The sequence below is a fragment of the Wasmannia auropunctata genome, unplaced genomic scaffold (genome assembly GCF_000956235.1).
Source record: "Wasmannia auropunctata unplaced genomic scaffold, wasmannia.A_1.0 LD336036.1, whole genome shotgun sequence".
NCBI lineage: Eukaryota > Metazoa > Arthropoda > Insecta > Hymenoptera > Formicidae > Wasmannia > Wasmannia auropunctata.
The window spans coordinates 1799934-1816345 of NW_012026854.1; the positions used below are offsets into that span (position 1 = coordinate 1799934).

Here is a 16412-nt window from a genome sequence, read left to right on the forward strand (position 1 = left end):
AGAAGGTTTAATCGATTAGCGTATTAGTGTTACGTACGTAATTCTAATTGTACTAGAACTAATTCGAAGAAAGACTCTCTCTCGCATGCGATTTATGGAAGTAACCTTCCATCTAGTCTTATTCCTTATTTTATCGCTGGATTCGCGGTTTATTGCGACGTAACTTGAAGTTTCTTCTTTCAAAGCAAACAGTAACGACGGGTTAATGAGATCGAGTGATTAATTGAATCCTGAATTAAAAACTCGCTCTTTATCGCATTTGCATTTGTCCAAGCTTACATTACTAACTAGCTATTAAAAAGTAATTATTCTTATAAATTATCTTACAGCTTCTCTACGTACACTTTTAATAATTATCATACATAAATACTTTCTTATGTCCTTTTTTTTATTAAAAAAAATTTTCTCATTTAACTTATAGAAATTTTAGTTCAAATCTCAATATTAACTTTAACTAGGTTTAATCATTTAAATACATTTACGCTGCTGCGATTCACTCTACACGACATTTATCTTGGTAACATTTTTTTTTAATAATAAAATACGATCAGGTTGTGTTGTTTTTGCTCTAAGCATACTTAAAATGCAGTTATCTTAAATGTAATTATAGATTATATAATTAAATATAATGATGTATTACCACAAGAATGTGCAGATTTATAAATAAAGTGTATCATGAATAACTATTGCGAGTACAGCGTAACAAGAAACGAAAAGAAATTGACATTGTAATAATGTTTGCGAATGGAATATTTTTATATAAATATCGAGTAATTCGTTGCCCAGTTACATTACATCGGGGATGTCGATTCGGACAGGGTAGTGTCATCTCGCTTTTCCCCAGGGCTACATTTCGAAATGCGTTTCATCAGTTTCGCTGTTCTATGATTTAGTGCTGTGTTCTTCCCGGAACTGCTCGTAACGGGATAAAGGAAAAATGTAGAGTGTACAAATAAAAGCTACAATAGCAGGGAGAGAGAATGATATGTGAATATTCAGATATCTTTTGCGGGATGTTCTTTTGCGAAGTCTCTCACGCCAGTAATGCTTTATGTTGTACAACGGTACACCCACTTTTGTTACAATGTCAATGCGCGAGAAATTTAATCTAGGCGTCGCCTGCAAACAGACGTATCAAACGTGCAAAGACACCGTTTTTTCTTGATATTTCCTTATTCATTATACTAATTGCTGTTGTTGTAGACCTTATATATTCTTCTCCGTAATTTTAATAACGCAGCGCGTACTTAGTTTATTTTGCTTTGAGACTTTTGAGAATAGTGTATGTAATTAATTATATAAGTTTCTTTCTTATTTTGCATTTGCAAATTAATTTTTACAATTATTTGTTAGGCAACACAGCGGTGATTTCGAATCTGGATAAATCAATAATTCGGAGAGTAATCGCGAATCCTTGCCGTCCAACTTAAATTATTATCAAACACGCTATACGTTCCCGTAGGATTTAACATCTACTTTTCGAAACCGTGAGCCTTTTACAACCCTGGGATTCCGAAACTCACATAAACTTACCAACCCCTTTGCACTACGCCCTAGGGCAATCCTAATTTTTACGTCAGATTTTTACGACCCATGGGTATCCAAGATCGCAGTTTCGCACATACGAATTTCATTAATACTCCGCACAGTTCAAGGCGATCAGCTCTTCGTCGCATTTAAACGACACAAACATAACATTCGCGTGAAGTTTCGGAAATAATAACAGAACTTACAGTTCTAGAATAAAATTATCTTTAATTATATAAAATAATCAAATTAATTAAAATTATCTTTTATTAAATCAAAAGCTGCAAGCATTTCTATTTGTCTTAAAATTCGTTTCTCGTTCTCGTTCTCGCGCTATAGACGGACAGTGTCATTACAGTCCTCTCCTTGTGGAAAAATGGAAATGGAAAATGGTACGTATGACATAGCGAATTTATTCGTGAAAATGAATTGGCTCCATATAAGTTTGTCAGAGTACCACAGTATCGAACACGTGCACAGCAAGTCGGAAAAGTACCGTAAAGGTTATCCGGACAGGGAGGTCAGGGTGTGAAGAATGAGAATAAAAAAAGCAAAGACAAACTGCTGAACAAAGTTTTATTTTTTGGCGAAGTACGTGTGTGTGGCTATTATGAAGGGTTGAGACCAGATAAAAATGGTTTTGAGGTCAAGTTGATTTATATGCTATACACCAAAATATTATCGTATACTAAGATAAATTGCGAATGGGACAAATAAATATATCTCATTCATAATTATACAGAAATTATATAATAATTTTAATTTTACATTCTTTTTCTCTCTCTTTTTGTCAAGTAAATCTATACACACAAGTTTTGTACACATATTATACATATAAAATCATGTTAACAGATAAATTATGTTAACAACAGATATATTAATTATGTGTGTAGGAATATGTATTTTATAATATAAAAAATTATGCTATTGTTATATTAGAAATGATAGGAACTTTTTGTTATTATATGTATACATATGCATATGTGTATGTGTAGATTTTTCGTTATTAGTTATTTCGTATTAGTATTAGTATTAGTATTAGTATCGTATTAGTATTAGATATTTCGTTAGAATGTCCGATAAAGATTATCCTGAAACAAATCATCGAAATCTTCTTTGTCAGAAAATTGCGTTGTCATCCTTCATGGGGGGCGTATATCGTCTGTTCAACCGAGCTCTCGCAGCGAAGAATTATTGTCGTTGGTTAAGTGGCACTCCTTCACCCTTGACTAATTTATGGATGAATTGTAGTAAAACACAAAGGAGTTACAAGATATTTTCCTGTTGCTACACGTATATGGGTAATATCTATTTGATATGAGTCATCTGTTTATAAATCCTTATATTAGATAGTATCTGAGGAAAAGTCTGCTTTTATTATACGCATTTCTCCCTTAAATTTCGCGCATTTCGTAAATATCTCATACATCATTCGAGTTAAAAAAAAAAATAAAAAAAAAACAGGCTTAAATGATATTTCTTTAGCAATTTGACAAGGCAAAGATATAAAAGACATTAAATAATGGCAAATTTGGTAACTCTAATTGAGTTCCGTAAAATTCTATTGTAGCAAAGCGAAAGGGGATAATATCGATAATCGTGTTTGCCCCGTACTAAAGCGGTCACCGATTTTCCGAGAGAACGTATCTCGTTCCTACGGCTGGAAAACACGTTCATCCTTTACGCCCGGCGAGCTGGCGCTCGTTTTGTATCCTTCCGCCTGCTGCCAGGGTGAAGCCCTGGGCCTCCCGTATCTCCCGAGAAATAAGTACCATGGATAAGCTTAAAAATGGTGAATTTCCTGAGAATATCCCTGCCACAGCGTGCAGCCCATCTATCCCGTGTTCACGTAGCTGTTTGCGCTTATGTATATCATCCACGTCTTCCAGGATACCTGCAGAACATCGAGGCTATACGATGATTTGTAATAGCGAAGGATTGATATGTGTACGCGCGATATGAAGCAGGTCATTCTTTATTAACTAACAGCAACGTGCTCAGATGGATGATACTCAATCTCAGGAACCGGGCGGCTGTAATAGAACATACGCGACAAACAATTTTGCATTAATATTGAACGTAAAGTTTCATATTAATCATCGAAAAAATTTATATCGTACGAGGGAAAAATTCTATTCGATGCATTTAGTGAAGAAATAATTATTTGAAAAAACAAGGAATAATGTTTGTACTTTCAATTTAAATTTATTTGAAAGAATAATGTGTTTGAAGAATTAAAAGTAATTTTTTATATCGCATTATAGTATTCATTGAAAATGTAGCAACGTCACATTCGGCGTACTCCCTTTACGCGCGAGAGAAAACGCGTTAATTCGCGACGCCCGCGCGTTTAACGTATAACCGTCTAATTAGCACCAATTAAGGACGTCGCCGGCTGTGCGTCGGGACGACTCCTCGCGGAAATTTGTTTGCGCGAGGCGCGGCAGTCCGTGGTAATCCCCGTGCTTCGCACCCACGGAGGTGCGACGTGCTAAAGTGAAAGAATAACGGAGTACCTAAATATTTAACCGCATTAATCGCGACATGAATAATTTATGCGGTTGCAAGATCGCACGAGTAACTCGGCAAATGGTACAAAGGCAAATGGAGTATTCTCTGTCTCCCTTCCATTGATGGTCCGTGAAAGGTCAGGCATGAATCCGGGAGCGAGATGGACCTACAAAAAAGCAAGAGAGTGAGAGAAAGAGAGAGGAAAAAGAGCAAAAAAAAGAAAGAAAAAGAGAGAGAGAGAGAGAGAGAGAGAGAGAATACCGGTAAACTGGACGGCGGTCGAAGGCTCAGCAGAACGACGACCATAAAAGCTTGATTAATTAGCCATGCCGTGCCGACGAAGCTTCCGTGACGTTACCCCGCCCAACCGAATGTTGCTGCACTGTCGGCATCTCTCCCCATAATTCTTTTAACTACTACTATTTTGCGTAAACAAAAAGGGAAAGAGAAGGGTATACGTTAACTATTAAAGACGATACTTCGCCGAAAGAATTCGGTCATTTAAGTTATTCTAAAAAAATTAGAATTGCTGTCATTTAGAGACTAAAAAAATAAAAAAATAAAAAAATTAAAAAAGGGACGTATGATATAAGCAAGAAAAAGTTGCATATTTTCTCCTTATTTCAAACTTTATAAGATAATGGTACAATAAATATTTTGGTCATATGTTTGGAATTGGAATTTATTATTGCTAAAGTTCTACGCCGCTAGTTGAAAATCGAGACATAAATCTAGGCATAAATCGCTCCTCGTTTCGCGAGCTATGGAGTTAATCTCTCGAAAAGTGGATAGGATACTGCGTCTCTCTCGTCACAGGAGGGAGCGCATCGGCGTGTTACCGCGTACCTTATGTAAATGTTCGGCGAATACACGTGGAGGCACGTGTCCACGGGGACCAGCCGGCAAATTGAGATTCACGCGTCTACCGACTTCGCCGGCCGACACACGATCGATGTTTCCGTCCACGTGCGCACCTCTGCATTCTGGTTTGCCTCGCCCGATGAAGGGAAGTACGGAGGTCTTTTCGCCCGCCTTTCCTTCGAGCTCTTCATATTTTTATCCTTTTACTTTTTTTTTCCCTGCCAGCGTGATGAATCGCGCGAGATTTAATTCGGTGCGGTTACCGTGCGGAGAAAATCACTCTAAATTAATTGCACTTATCGCGGATTAATTGCACCTCGTCACGCGTAGCGGGCATTAACGCGGTCGTCTCCGCAGGTAGTGTATTTGTGATTTATTCAGTTGCGTGGCGGAACTTGACGGTTTCCATCACGGCGGAATATCGGTTTTGTCAATCTGAGCTCCGCTTGTCGAAAGTGATGTAATGCGAACCAGAGTCGTCGTGCCGTTGAATTTGATGAAGATATCTGTACGACATTTGCACAAGCATTTAATTTTTAGAATTTTTATTATATTTTTTTAAAAATAAATAATTTATTTTGTCATTTAAAGGAATAAAAAAAAATATATAACATATTTTATTTATATTCCTCTTTACAAGGTTTAAACTTATACAGTAGTTAGATCTGTGATTTTATCGAATTAATTTTGCACTATAAAAGTTTAAAAATGACGTGATACACGACGATAATGGATCTTAACGACGAGGAGGTGGTATCTGTATCGAGATTCATAATTTAGCGGAGCTGTACACTTTTGTACCAACGAATCGAATTGCACGAGTTTTTGCTGACAGCAAGTCCCTTTAAGAGCCTTAAAATTTGAAGTCTCTCAGACGCTCGTGAAAATTGATGTCCGTCGGATTTCTGCCATTTGCACAGAAATTTGTAACTTCGTGTGTGTATATCGGTTTCTGTACATGAACCGGAGGCGTTATTATATGATTTCTACTAAAGTTACATTTCAAATCTATAAAGTTCGAAGTCGCGAGATTGCACGTAAAAATTTATGGTAACGCGCAAACTTCCAATCAAAAATTTATAACTTTTGACGAACATGCGTGTGCATGCGTAAGTGGATTCTAAAAAGACTTGACAACTTTGTATTTGTGCATATGCTTATTTACATCAAGTTTTTTCTCAAATATGTATTGTATTCATATCAGATTTAATTGTAGTTATTTCGTTTTAAGTATTAGAAACGACGGAAATATTAAAAATTTTAATTAATGTACGTTTTAATTTAAAACAAATATTATCTATAACTTGCTTTAAATAATATAATATTGCTGTTGTATAATTTTAACATATGAATCAAAGATGTAATCATGTACAAGCTGTATAAGCATATATAACCAAGCAGATGTGATAATTTAATAAAGTACGAATGATAAAATCGCGAAGTATGCTTTAAAAGCTTAATCGAATCACTTTGACTATGCTACAAAATTGAATAATTACAATCTAAATTATGCATTTAAAAGGATGATTAGTATTCGCACGTGAATCGGATGTCTATCTCAGGAGCTGTACATAAACGTCTTTATTAATTGAAATTTAGTTAATCTCGGTATTTACGACAAAATGATCAATGCGCAACATTTTAATATAACAGTCATTATTTATAAATAGGAAATTCTGTTCATATTGCAGATATTCATATTGTAATAATAGAATTTTTCTATTGAATACATTTCCATTTATATCACAGCTGCTTTGCATGTAATATAAAATCTTAAAATACAATTATCAAATTAATTAAAACTTTAATAATGTATAATACAGGATAATTTCGTATTTTTAACAAAATATTTTAAAAAGTTTTGCTCTTCTCGAAAATTTGCTAATAAAATTTCAACTATTCAATTACTTGATTAAAAATATGAATTTTATTGGATTCAGGTAAATAAGAGATATAAAATTATTACATACTACAAATAAATCGTATAATGCTAATTTATTCCTTTTCATTCTTACAACATTACAAGTAAGTTATCTTTAACAGTATCGACAAATGTATTTAGTGATTAAATTGGCCAGTCATCAGTTCGTAAAAAAGCTGCAGAAACTTGCCCATCGGATCTTAGATTTAGTTATCGATGCTCGAAAAAAGCGAAATTTAGTTCGATCATTGTGCACTACGAAAAACTCAGAGTAAGCAGTTATACAACGAAGGTGTGGCGTGGCCTTCCTAAAAGTTTATAACTTTATTACGGATATTCCAGGAGGCATGGAAAGAATTCTCTGATGCGAAAGTTTGACAACTTCTTGCACTCTTGGCGCGTATTTCAACTTTCCCTTCTTGACTTCTGTTCGCAACAAATTACGCATGCCTTTCTATTTCTCCCTCAGACTTTTTGTATTTTATTCTTTTCGCATATGCATGCCTTATTTTTTTGATCTGATAACTTTATACAAATGAAACTATGGATGCGTTGATATTTGATATAACATTAACTATTTAACTGCAGCGCGATTGCAATGCTCGTATAGATTCAATAAATGCAACGATGCGTTTGGATTCCATCTTCATGCCGGTCACTTGAAGTCTTGACATTGAGCGCGATGTTGACACTTTTAAAACAGTTAAAAAGTAAATAACAAAGATTTATTAAAGAAGACTTACAAATATTAGTTTCTAATCCGGCTGAAAATAATCCAAATAGTGCAAGATAAAATACATTGTGCGTGTAGAATAACATGCTGATCGTTTCAGCATTCTAGCAACTACTTCGATTGTGTTAGAAACAATGAGTCTTATATAATTTCAGCTCTCACGACTTCTAAAGAAAAAACACAATAAAAAATCTAATGATACTGATGTGCGTAAGCATAAGACAAGGAAAAATAAGTGTTAATTAGTTAAATTCTTTGCTATATCCTTTTCTGATCGAAGGTTAACTTATGCTGTTATAGTCTTTCAAACTGAAAGTACATACATTGTTTGCTCATGTATATTATATATTCAAGTATGAATGACTTAGAGAATAAATTTTAATAAATATGTCAAGAACTAAAGACATTGAAAATACAGATTGCAGAATGATATTCGCATGGAAAGTCTTAAGAAGTGAAATTTAAAACTGTACTTCTAAATAATATAAATATATTTCATATGCTTCATGTATTGGCAGTATGTCAAAGTAAACAAGAGATTTTTTTAAATAATTAATTTGCTTTTGGGTCTATATACATATACAACGAAATTTTATTAATTAATTTATGCCGTTATGTTAATACAAAAAAAAACAAATACTTATATAATTTTCTATAGTTAATTGTTTTCAAATTATTATAAAACAAAGCCGTAAATCTCAGAAATCGAGAAGCAACATATAAAAGTAATCAAATTAAAAATAGTAAGCAAATTTAGATATAATTTTTCTATTAGTATTTAAATTATTTTAAATTTTCAATTAATATAAAAAGTAATGTCTTTAGTTTATAACAATATTTTTATTTCATTTTTGACAAAAAATTGAAAAATTTAATAAAAAAAATTTTACGCTACAAAATGATATTTTTTAAATGCTTATACTTAAACTTTTTATTTCTCAAATAAATGTAATGTACAAAGAGGATGTGATCATTCACTTTATTATATTATATGTTTACATGTTGTAATTTTTTATTTATAATATTAAAAAATCAGTGTTAATATATTTATTGCAAAAATGTAAGTATTTTTAATTTTATGAGGAATTTTGTACTTGACGTATAATAGATAAATAAGTTTTATGGAAATATTTTTGAGAAAGGAACTTTTGAGAAAAATAAATTGACATAGTCAGTCGCCCATGGATCCAATTTATTGGACAGGAATGGCAAAATCACTCGAAATATTGATGGCCAGAATTCATTTATAAAATTTAAAACAATATTATCTGAAAAAAATTGATATATAACGTTTTAATATATTTTAGTAAAAATCAAATTAAAGTAAGATTCTAATATAAATGCAATTATAACGTGTTGCATAAATAAATATTTTTGTTTTATGATATTATATTTGCAAAAGTAGGCAAAATATTTAAAAAATCTTAAGAAAAAATTTAAAATAAATGATAATAAAACATGATTTCCCCTTAAAGTAATAAACTTTTAACTCTTTTTTTTAAGTCAATGGTTTAATTTTTCAATTATGCCGATATTTTATTCTAACGTACACCACTTTATAATATTATATTTAATTGTAATCATCAAATTGTGGATAGTGTTTAAATGATTATTCTAGACAAACTTTTACTAAAATAATTAACATCTAGACAATAAATTAGATATGAGTTTTTATATATTATTATTTAGATAATTTAATCTATACTGAAAAATAGCAAAAAGTAGAATTATAATATTTAAATTAGTTAAATACTTACTTAACTGTTTGTTCTCTTCGATAGTAGTCGTGACGTGAATTTTGAGATTTCCAAGTGACGGATTGATCCGGAAATGTTCTACAATCCATGTATCATTTACTACATGTCCTGTTAAATTACATGTTGTTCTGATATCATTTAAAGTTGCATTTAAGTGACCTGTTATATAAATTACATTAATAACAAAAATATGATATTTTTAAAAATAAAGTAGTAATGACTTAAGAATTTATTATTATTTCTTTTAAAAGTGTCAAATTACAAAACCACAAAAATAATTATTATTTTTATTAGACAAAGATTTACAGATGTGTATGTAATCCACGCACGCATGTGTGTATAATTATTTCAACTGTTTTTTTTAATTATTTTAATAGTTATAATAAAATTGTAACTAGATAAATTTTGCAAATTCTTTGTAGAAAGAATGTAATATATGTGATTAATGTTACATTTGTAAATAAAAATATATGTATGTAATAAAATAAATATAATTCGCAAAATAAATACAGAATTAATTAATGTACCTTCATCAGCAACTCTGAATATATTTATGCTACCATTTACTTTTGCGATACCCTCTACAAACAGGCTTGGTACTAATACATCCATTTCATAATGGAAAACTTTATTAAGAAAATGCGTTCTTACATCAAAAAATTGGGTATCCGAGATACCGATAACACTGAGATTTGAAAAAATTACTTCGATACTTATCTCACCAGAATTAAGTACAACATTAGTGTCTTTGAAAAATAATGGATCTGCAGATGGAAAATTAAATTCTGGAAGACCTATTGATATGAAAAAACTAATTAGCATTTATTAAATTATAAGAAAATTTTATAAAATTAATCGTTTTTATTTAGTTTAAATAAAATTTAAACAGTTTGTGGATTTAAATTTATAAATTCATTTTTATTTAATATTGATTAATCATACAAATATTCTTAATATTGGAATATAATTGTAAGTAGTACATATGTTTTATTTAAAAGATATATAAATTTTTGAAATAGATACCTTTCACAAATAGTGGCCATGCCTCTTCTAAAGCATGTTTTGAACAAGCATTATAATCATTTGAATCTCTTTTGCAGATGGTTACAGCTGAGGAGAAGTGAAAATAGAACAAAATAAAGTAGTAATAAAAAATATAAGAAGGCATAAATTATTTTATGAACACATATAATTTAAAATGCAATTCATAGAATGTCGTTACATTTTTGTGAAACGCATATATATTATTTATATACCATAAACAAAAAAAAGATTTTTCCTTAGATTTCGTTTTTTTTATTGGAAATTATATTATGTTGACATGAATGACAAAACTAAAATGATGAAAATATCGAATAAAAATATCGAAAATATAATAAGGGTATTGCTTTAGTGCACTTTGTAGAAAAGCAAAAGTTGCTTTTAGAACAATTAATACAGATTAACGAATACAGAAGAATAATTATTATATAACTTTTATTAAGATATTTTAACGAAAATAATTACAATTGTATTATTCCATATTAGACTATCTATTTACTGGTTGTATATTCATTATCTTAAAAATGTATTATGTGTTTTTTTGTTTAAAGTTACATTATTTTATGTTTTGAAGTTATGATTTCTTGTTTGTAATTTATTTTTAAGTCAACACTATATTAATTTTATCCAGTAAACTTTTAATGAATATAACACAATTCAGTATATTGAGATTTGACATATCTTTAAAAGAATGTTTCAAAGAATTCTCAAAAAATACTTACGAATCTCAGATTCTCCAGCTGAGAGTAATGCAAATATTGCAATGCCGAATATACCACGTATGTAGAACATGTTTTGTGTTTATAACAAGGGTCTTGCGTACACTAGATAGGAAATACACCGTGTTTCTTGATCTGCACAAATAATGCGAATGCATCCTGGTTTTATACAACGGAGTTAATACTATCATTAGCGCCGAGACACCAGTACGACCGTGTATCCTGATCTTATATTAATATTGAATAATGTAGTCACGTGTAACGTGACTACATCATGTTTTCCATATGAGAGGTTCAAAGGTAAATTTCAGAAATTTTTATTATTTACATAATTATTACTTTTTTCATAAATGATATATTATGCTCTTATAACGATTTTAAAAGTGTGTGTATATATTACTTGCAAATAATGTTATATATTAAATAAAGATACATTATTTAGTATATAGTTTTTAATAAATACGCTACGAGTACAAGGAAAAAATTGAAAACTCTTGTTTACAAAATAATATTAACATAAAGAATTTTATGAAGTGTGTTTAATACACTGTACATGTATGCATATGTTGCATGAGCGAGTATTGTATGTATGTGTAGGAAATAATACGATAGCAGGATAGTACTTTTACGAGGCACAATCACACTTGTTGCAATTCAATATATGTCTTTATTTAAACAAGAAGACGAGTACATGTGCACGCTTGGAAGCAGGATCAACCAAATATTAATTGCTACTTACATAGAGAATCATGTCAAAAGCACGAAGAGTTAATTTAATACGTTTGCACGCGGTTCTGCCAATGAGGATCACTGCACATTGATATTTCTGCAATATTCAGAATGTGAAGAGAAAACAAATTTTCAATAATTTATGCGTGCAAATCCATCTTATAAAACACATATTCTACGATGAGAAATTTTGAAATAATTTATGTACCAAGCTATTAATATAACAAGGAGAATAACAGAATAAAGAAACTATATATAATATTTTATATAATTTTATACAAATAATATTCATGTTTTTTATGAAAGGAAATCGGAAATTTCAAAAGCAGAGAAGCAACATATTATATCAATTTAATTAAATTTAGATAAGCTTAAATATATTTTCTTGTCAGTATTCAGTTTAAATTTTTAATTATATAAAAAAAAAATGACTTCGTATAGTTAAGAATAATATTTTTTATCTATATTCTTATTTTTGACAAAAGATTGAGATCACAATTAATAATAAAAACTTTTAGCTAGCTATAAATGATAGATTTCTTCTTATGATATTTAAATCAATTACGATGAATGCATAGAGGAAATAAAAGTATAAGTCAATACCTAACTATTATATCGTTCTTTTATTTCATAAACAAGTGTAACATATAAAAAGGATTATTTACTTTATTGTGCTTGTTATATGTATATAATTTTTTGATAATACATATATGAGATTTTAGAGACAGAAGACATATGAAAATTTTTCAAACATAGGTATTTTTTTTCTAATTCTTTAAAAACGTTTTTTGGAGATGTAATAACTTATCATTCATATTGACTCTTTAATAGATATTTAGAAATACAAAAACGTGGTAAAAATAATTTACACTGAAAATAATACGTAAGATATTTATTTATATTTTTACAATAGTTAAAAAACGAAATTTAAGTTAAACAGTCAAAAACATATTCCACATGTTTATTGCAAAAATGTATGTATTTTTAGTATGTAAGTAATTTTGTATGTAAGTAATTTTACGAGGAATTTAGCACTTTGTTGAAATATAATAAATATATATTAGTTTGGAAATACTTTTGAAAAAGGAACTTTTGAGAAAAACAAATTTGCATAGTCAGTGAACCATGGGTCCATTAAAATGGATATGCTTGGCAACATTACTCGAGCCAGAACCGGCCAGAATTCATTTGCAAAATTTATGACAATTTTATCTGAAAATACAAATAATAAAAATTTGTTAATTGTCAATTAATATATTTTAGTGGAAAACAAATTAATGTAAGGTCATTATACATATAAATGTAATTGTAATGTGTTACGTAAATAAATATTTTATCTTGTGACTTTATATTTGTCAAAAATAGGCAAAACATTAAAAAATCTTGATAGAAAAATTTTAATATAAATGAAAATTGAACATGATTTCAACTTGTAAAACAAACTTTTAATTCTTTTTTTATTCTTTTTTTTTTTAATCAATGATCCAATTTTCCAATTATGCTGATATTTCAATTTAACATACCCTAGTATTTTATAATATTATTTTTAATATATAAATCTGTACAATTTATGAATTATTAGCATTTAAATAATTACTCTAGACAAACTTTATTAAAATGACGGGATTTACATTTAAGCAGGAAATCTAAAAAATATAAATTAAATATAAGTCTTTATTGAAGTTCATGCTTTATTCAATTCATGCTGGAAGAAATCGCAAAAAATAAAATTATATCTGAATTAGATAGATACTCACTAAGTTCTTTGTTCTCTTCGTTAAAACTATTGAAATCAAATTTAAATTTTGATAGTGATGGATTGATCCGAAAATGTTCCACAATCCATGTATCGTTTACTACATGTCCTGTTAAATTACACGATATTTTGAGATCACCAAGAGTTACATTTAAGTGACCTGTTACATAAATTACAATAATATAAATATCATATTTTCTAAATACAATAATACTTAAAAATTTGTAATTATCACTTTCAGAATTCTCAAATTACAAAATTACTAAAATTATTATTAATTTTATTAGACATAGATTTACTGATATGTATGCAATACATGTGCATGCGCGCGTGCACACACACACACAGAGTTTGAATTAATAGATTATTATAATAGGTTTAATTGTTTTTGAAAATTATTTTAATAATAAAATTGTAACAAAATAGATTTTCTTTATAAAGCTAATTCTTTATAAAAAGAATGTAACATATTTGATTAATCTTATAGCGTTATAGTAAATTGGTTAATATATCCAATAAAATAAATAGAATTCGTAAAATAAATATGAAATTAATTAATTATTTTACCTTCATCAGCAATTCTGAATATATTTATGGATCCATTAATTTTTATAATACCTTCTGTGAATACGATCGGTACCATAGTGTCCATTTCAAAATGGAAAACATCATCAAGAAAGTTTGCTCTTACATTAGAAAATCGGGCTTTCGATAAACCGATAATACTGAGATTTGAAAAAATTGCTACTGCATGCATCTCACCAGAATTAAATACAACTTTGCCGTTTTTATAAAATAATGGATCCAAAGGTGGAAAATCAAATTCTGGAAGTCCTATCAACATGAATAAGCTAATTAATATTTATATTTTAAAACAATTTTATCTAATTAATCTATTTATTAAGTTTAAAAAAATTTAAATACATTGTGAATTTAGATTTATGAATTTATTTTTGTTTATTATTAATATTGCTTAGTCGTATACATATTCCTAACATTGCTGTAAGTATATATAGTGCATATATTTCATTTAAAAAACTGAAAATTTATAAATTTTTGAAATAGATACCTTTCACAAATCTTGGCCATGCTTCTTCTAATGCATCTTTTAAACAGGCATCATAATCAACTAAATCCCTCTTGCAGGTAGTTACAGCTGCGAGTAAAAGTAGAAATATAATCAAATAAAAAAATATAAAAATGTACAAATTATTTAATAAACACGTAATTTAAAATATAATTTAGAATGTAATTACATTTTTATAAAGAGCATGTATATTATTAGATGTTTCGTAAGTGAAAAGAAGATTCTTCCGCAAATGTTTTGTTTTTTAATGGAAAATGATATTGCGTTCTATGATGACAATTGTGACAGAGATATAAGCATCACTCGAAAATATAGATGCTAGTGTTATTCGTTTAGCAAATCACGAAAATGAACATTTAATAGAAAGATGATTCTTTATAGAGCAATTAACGAATATAAAAATACAATTATCACTCCTATAACATTTTCTACAATTGCAAATGTTAGTAACGTCAAATTATGTTTGTCGAAAAGCCGCAAATGGAAAATATACATATTTTCACGTTATTTTATCAATTCTGTTAAGTACAGAATTCTGTCAATAATGCAATAATCTTTGTCGGCAAAATATATAAGAGAGTGGTAGTTAACAGTAAGCAAATATCGAACATATTGGTGACAAATAGCAGTTTTGTTATTGCAAACAGTGTCAGCAAACATCTTGCAAAAATGCAATAATATGCTTCGCAGTAAACAAATCTGTCCTTAACTTGTTGTGTCAATCTGTCGTCGCATTGCTATTGTCAAATCAGCTTTAGAATTGTCGTCAATTTAACTGCGCAATATGTTCTTCAGATTTGGTTTACATTGAAAACCAACTGAGGAGATACGTTAGACCCTGGCATTATTGTTTGCTGGCATTTGTTTCCCATTTGGCAACATTTCACAATCAAAACGGTAGGTTTTAAAGTATTTTAGCAAAAATGATCACGATAATCGTAATACTCTGTATTAAGCAGTCTATTCACTTTATTGTTAAAAATTTATTATCATAAAAGATATGATTTTTGTTTAAAATTATGTTATTTCTTATTTGCAAAATTATTTTACTGTCAACTCTTTATTAATTTAACATAATAAATTTTTTATATACAAAACAATTCATTGACATTTAATTTAGCATAATAATATCTTTAAAAGAATATTTTCAAAGAATTTTTAAGAAATACTTACGAAGCTGAGATTCTCCAGCCGAGAGTAATCCAAATATTGCAATGCCGAATATACCACGTACGTAAAACAACATGTTTTATGCTTAGTATAATACAAAGTCGTACGTATGAGTACAGTAGGAAACATACTACACCTCCTGATTTGTGAGTAATGAGAATAATTGGTACTGGTTGAGTTTTATATAACCGAGTATAATAACGTCACTTATTAAAGATGTAGATATCAATTATTTTGCATGTATATGCAAAATAATTGATACCTACATCTTTAATATGATAAAATATATGCACACACTTTTAAAAACATAATAAATAGTAAAAATTTCTAAAGCCTTTGAATCTATCCTGTATACGTATGTATACAGGATAGATTCAAAGGCTTTAGAAATTTTTACTATTTACAAACTTTAGTTTTTCTATAAATTATTTATTATGTTTTTATATGTATAATGTTTTTAAAAGTGTGTGCATATATTTTTTGCAAATATATGTCATATACTAATTGCAGAAATTATGTACACTCAGAAAAATTTCCAAGTTTTTCCGTTGAAAAATATTGAGTTATCCTTCTAAAAAATAACAAACGGATAATTACGAT

General features: G+C 29.1%; 3 protein-coding genes across 7 annotated transcripts; 1 reads left to right on the plus strand and 2 right to left on the minus strand.

Annotated features, from left to right (window-relative positions):
- The first annotated feature begins 1667 nt into the window (after positions 1–1667).
- On the plus strand, positions 1668–3753 carry LOC105452223. 3 transcript variants are annotated; one of them, XR_974698.1, is made up of 4 exons: positions 1668–1919; positions 2651–2828; positions 3098–3319; positions 3417–3753. XR_974698.1 is itself a non-coding variant. In XM_011693164.1 (4 exons), the coding sequence occupies exons 1-4, from the start codon at positions 1917–1919 to the stop codon at positions 3446–3448; spliced, it is 378 nt and encodes a 125-aa protein (XP_011691466.1). In that variant the 5' UTR covers positions 1668–1916; the 3' UTR covers positions 3449–3753. The 3 variants fall into 3 exon arrangements, 1 of the variants encoding a protein (XP_011691466.1); XR_974699.1 differs by having other exon boundaries at positions 3147–3319; XM_011693164.1 differs by having other exon boundaries at positions 2651–2820; positions 3147–3319.
- A 4716-nt stretch (positions 3754–8469) lies between these two features.
- On the minus strand, positions 8470–11280 carry LOC105452226. 2 transcript variants are annotated; one of them, XM_011693168.1, is made up of 5 exons: positions 11074–11280; positions 10334–10420; positions 9838–10104; positions 9311–9469; positions 8470–8821 (listed from the first exon to the last, which is right to left on the minus strand). In XM_011693168.1, the coding sequence occupies exons 1-5, from the start codon at positions 11141–11143 to the stop codon at positions 8673–8675; spliced, it is 732 nt and encodes a 243-aa protein (XP_011691470.1). In that variant the 5' UTR covers positions 11144–11280; the 3' UTR covers positions 8470–8672. The 2 variants fall into 2 exon arrangements, with proteins under 2 accessions (XP_011691470.1, XP_011691469.1); XM_011693167.1 differs by having other exon boundaries at positions 9838–10107.
- Positions 11281–12675: 1395 nt separating this feature from the next.
- On the minus strand, positions 12676–15951 carry LOC105452224. Of its 2 annotated transcripts, none has more exons than XM_011693166.1 (5): positions 15816–15951; positions 14625–14711; positions 14123–14389; positions 13557–13664; positions 12676–13011 (listed from the first exon to the last, which is right to left on the minus strand). In XM_011693166.1, exons 1-5 carry the CDS (start codon positions 15886–15888, stop codon positions 12860–12862), a joined length of 687 nt encoding a protein of 228 aa, XP_011691468.1. In that variant the 5' UTR covers positions 15889–15951; the 3' UTR covers positions 12676–12859. The 2 variants fall into 2 exon arrangements, with proteins under 2 accessions (XP_011691468.1, XP_011691467.1); XM_011693165.1 differs by having other exon boundaries at positions 13557–13715; positions 15816–15950.
- Positions 15952–16412: the final 461 nt, after the last annotated feature.

Bases quoted from the DNA above. Each gene is read 5' to 3' on its own strand.
- LOC105452226 (XM_011693167.1), bottom strand. From the start codon at position 11,143: ATGTTCTACATACGTGGTATATTCGGCATTGCAATATTTGCATTACTC. The intron at 10,108-10,333 runs GTATCTATTTCA...TTTTCATATCAA, and splicing joins ATGGCCACTATTTGTGAAAG to TAGGTCTTCCAGAATTTAAT. The intron at 8,822-9,310 runs GTAAGTATTTAA...AATTTTTTTCAG, and splicing joins CGAAGAGAACAAACAGTTAA to ATAATATTGTTTTAAATTTT.
- LOC105452223 (XM_011693164.1), top strand. The intron at 2,821-3,146 runs GTATATGGGTAA...CCCGTACTAAAG, and splicing joins ATATTTTCCTGTTGCTACAC to CGGTCACCGATTTTCCGAGA. The intron at 3,320-3,416 runs GTGAATTTCCTG...CACGTCTTCCAG, and splicing joins CATGGATAAGCTTAAAAATG to GATACCTGCAGAACATCGAG.
- LOC105452224 (XM_011693165.1), bottom strand. From the start codon at position 15,888: ATGTTGTTTTACGTACGTGGTATATTCGGCATTGCAATATTTGGATTA. The intron at 14,712-15,815 runs GTAAGTATTTCT...TTTTACTCGCAG, and splicing joins GGCTGGAGAATCTCAGCTTC to CTGTAACTACCTGCAAGAGG. The intron at 14,390-14,624 runs GTATCTATTTCA...TCATGTTGATAG, and splicing joins ATGGCCAAGATTTGTGAAAG to GACTTCCAGAATTTGATTTT.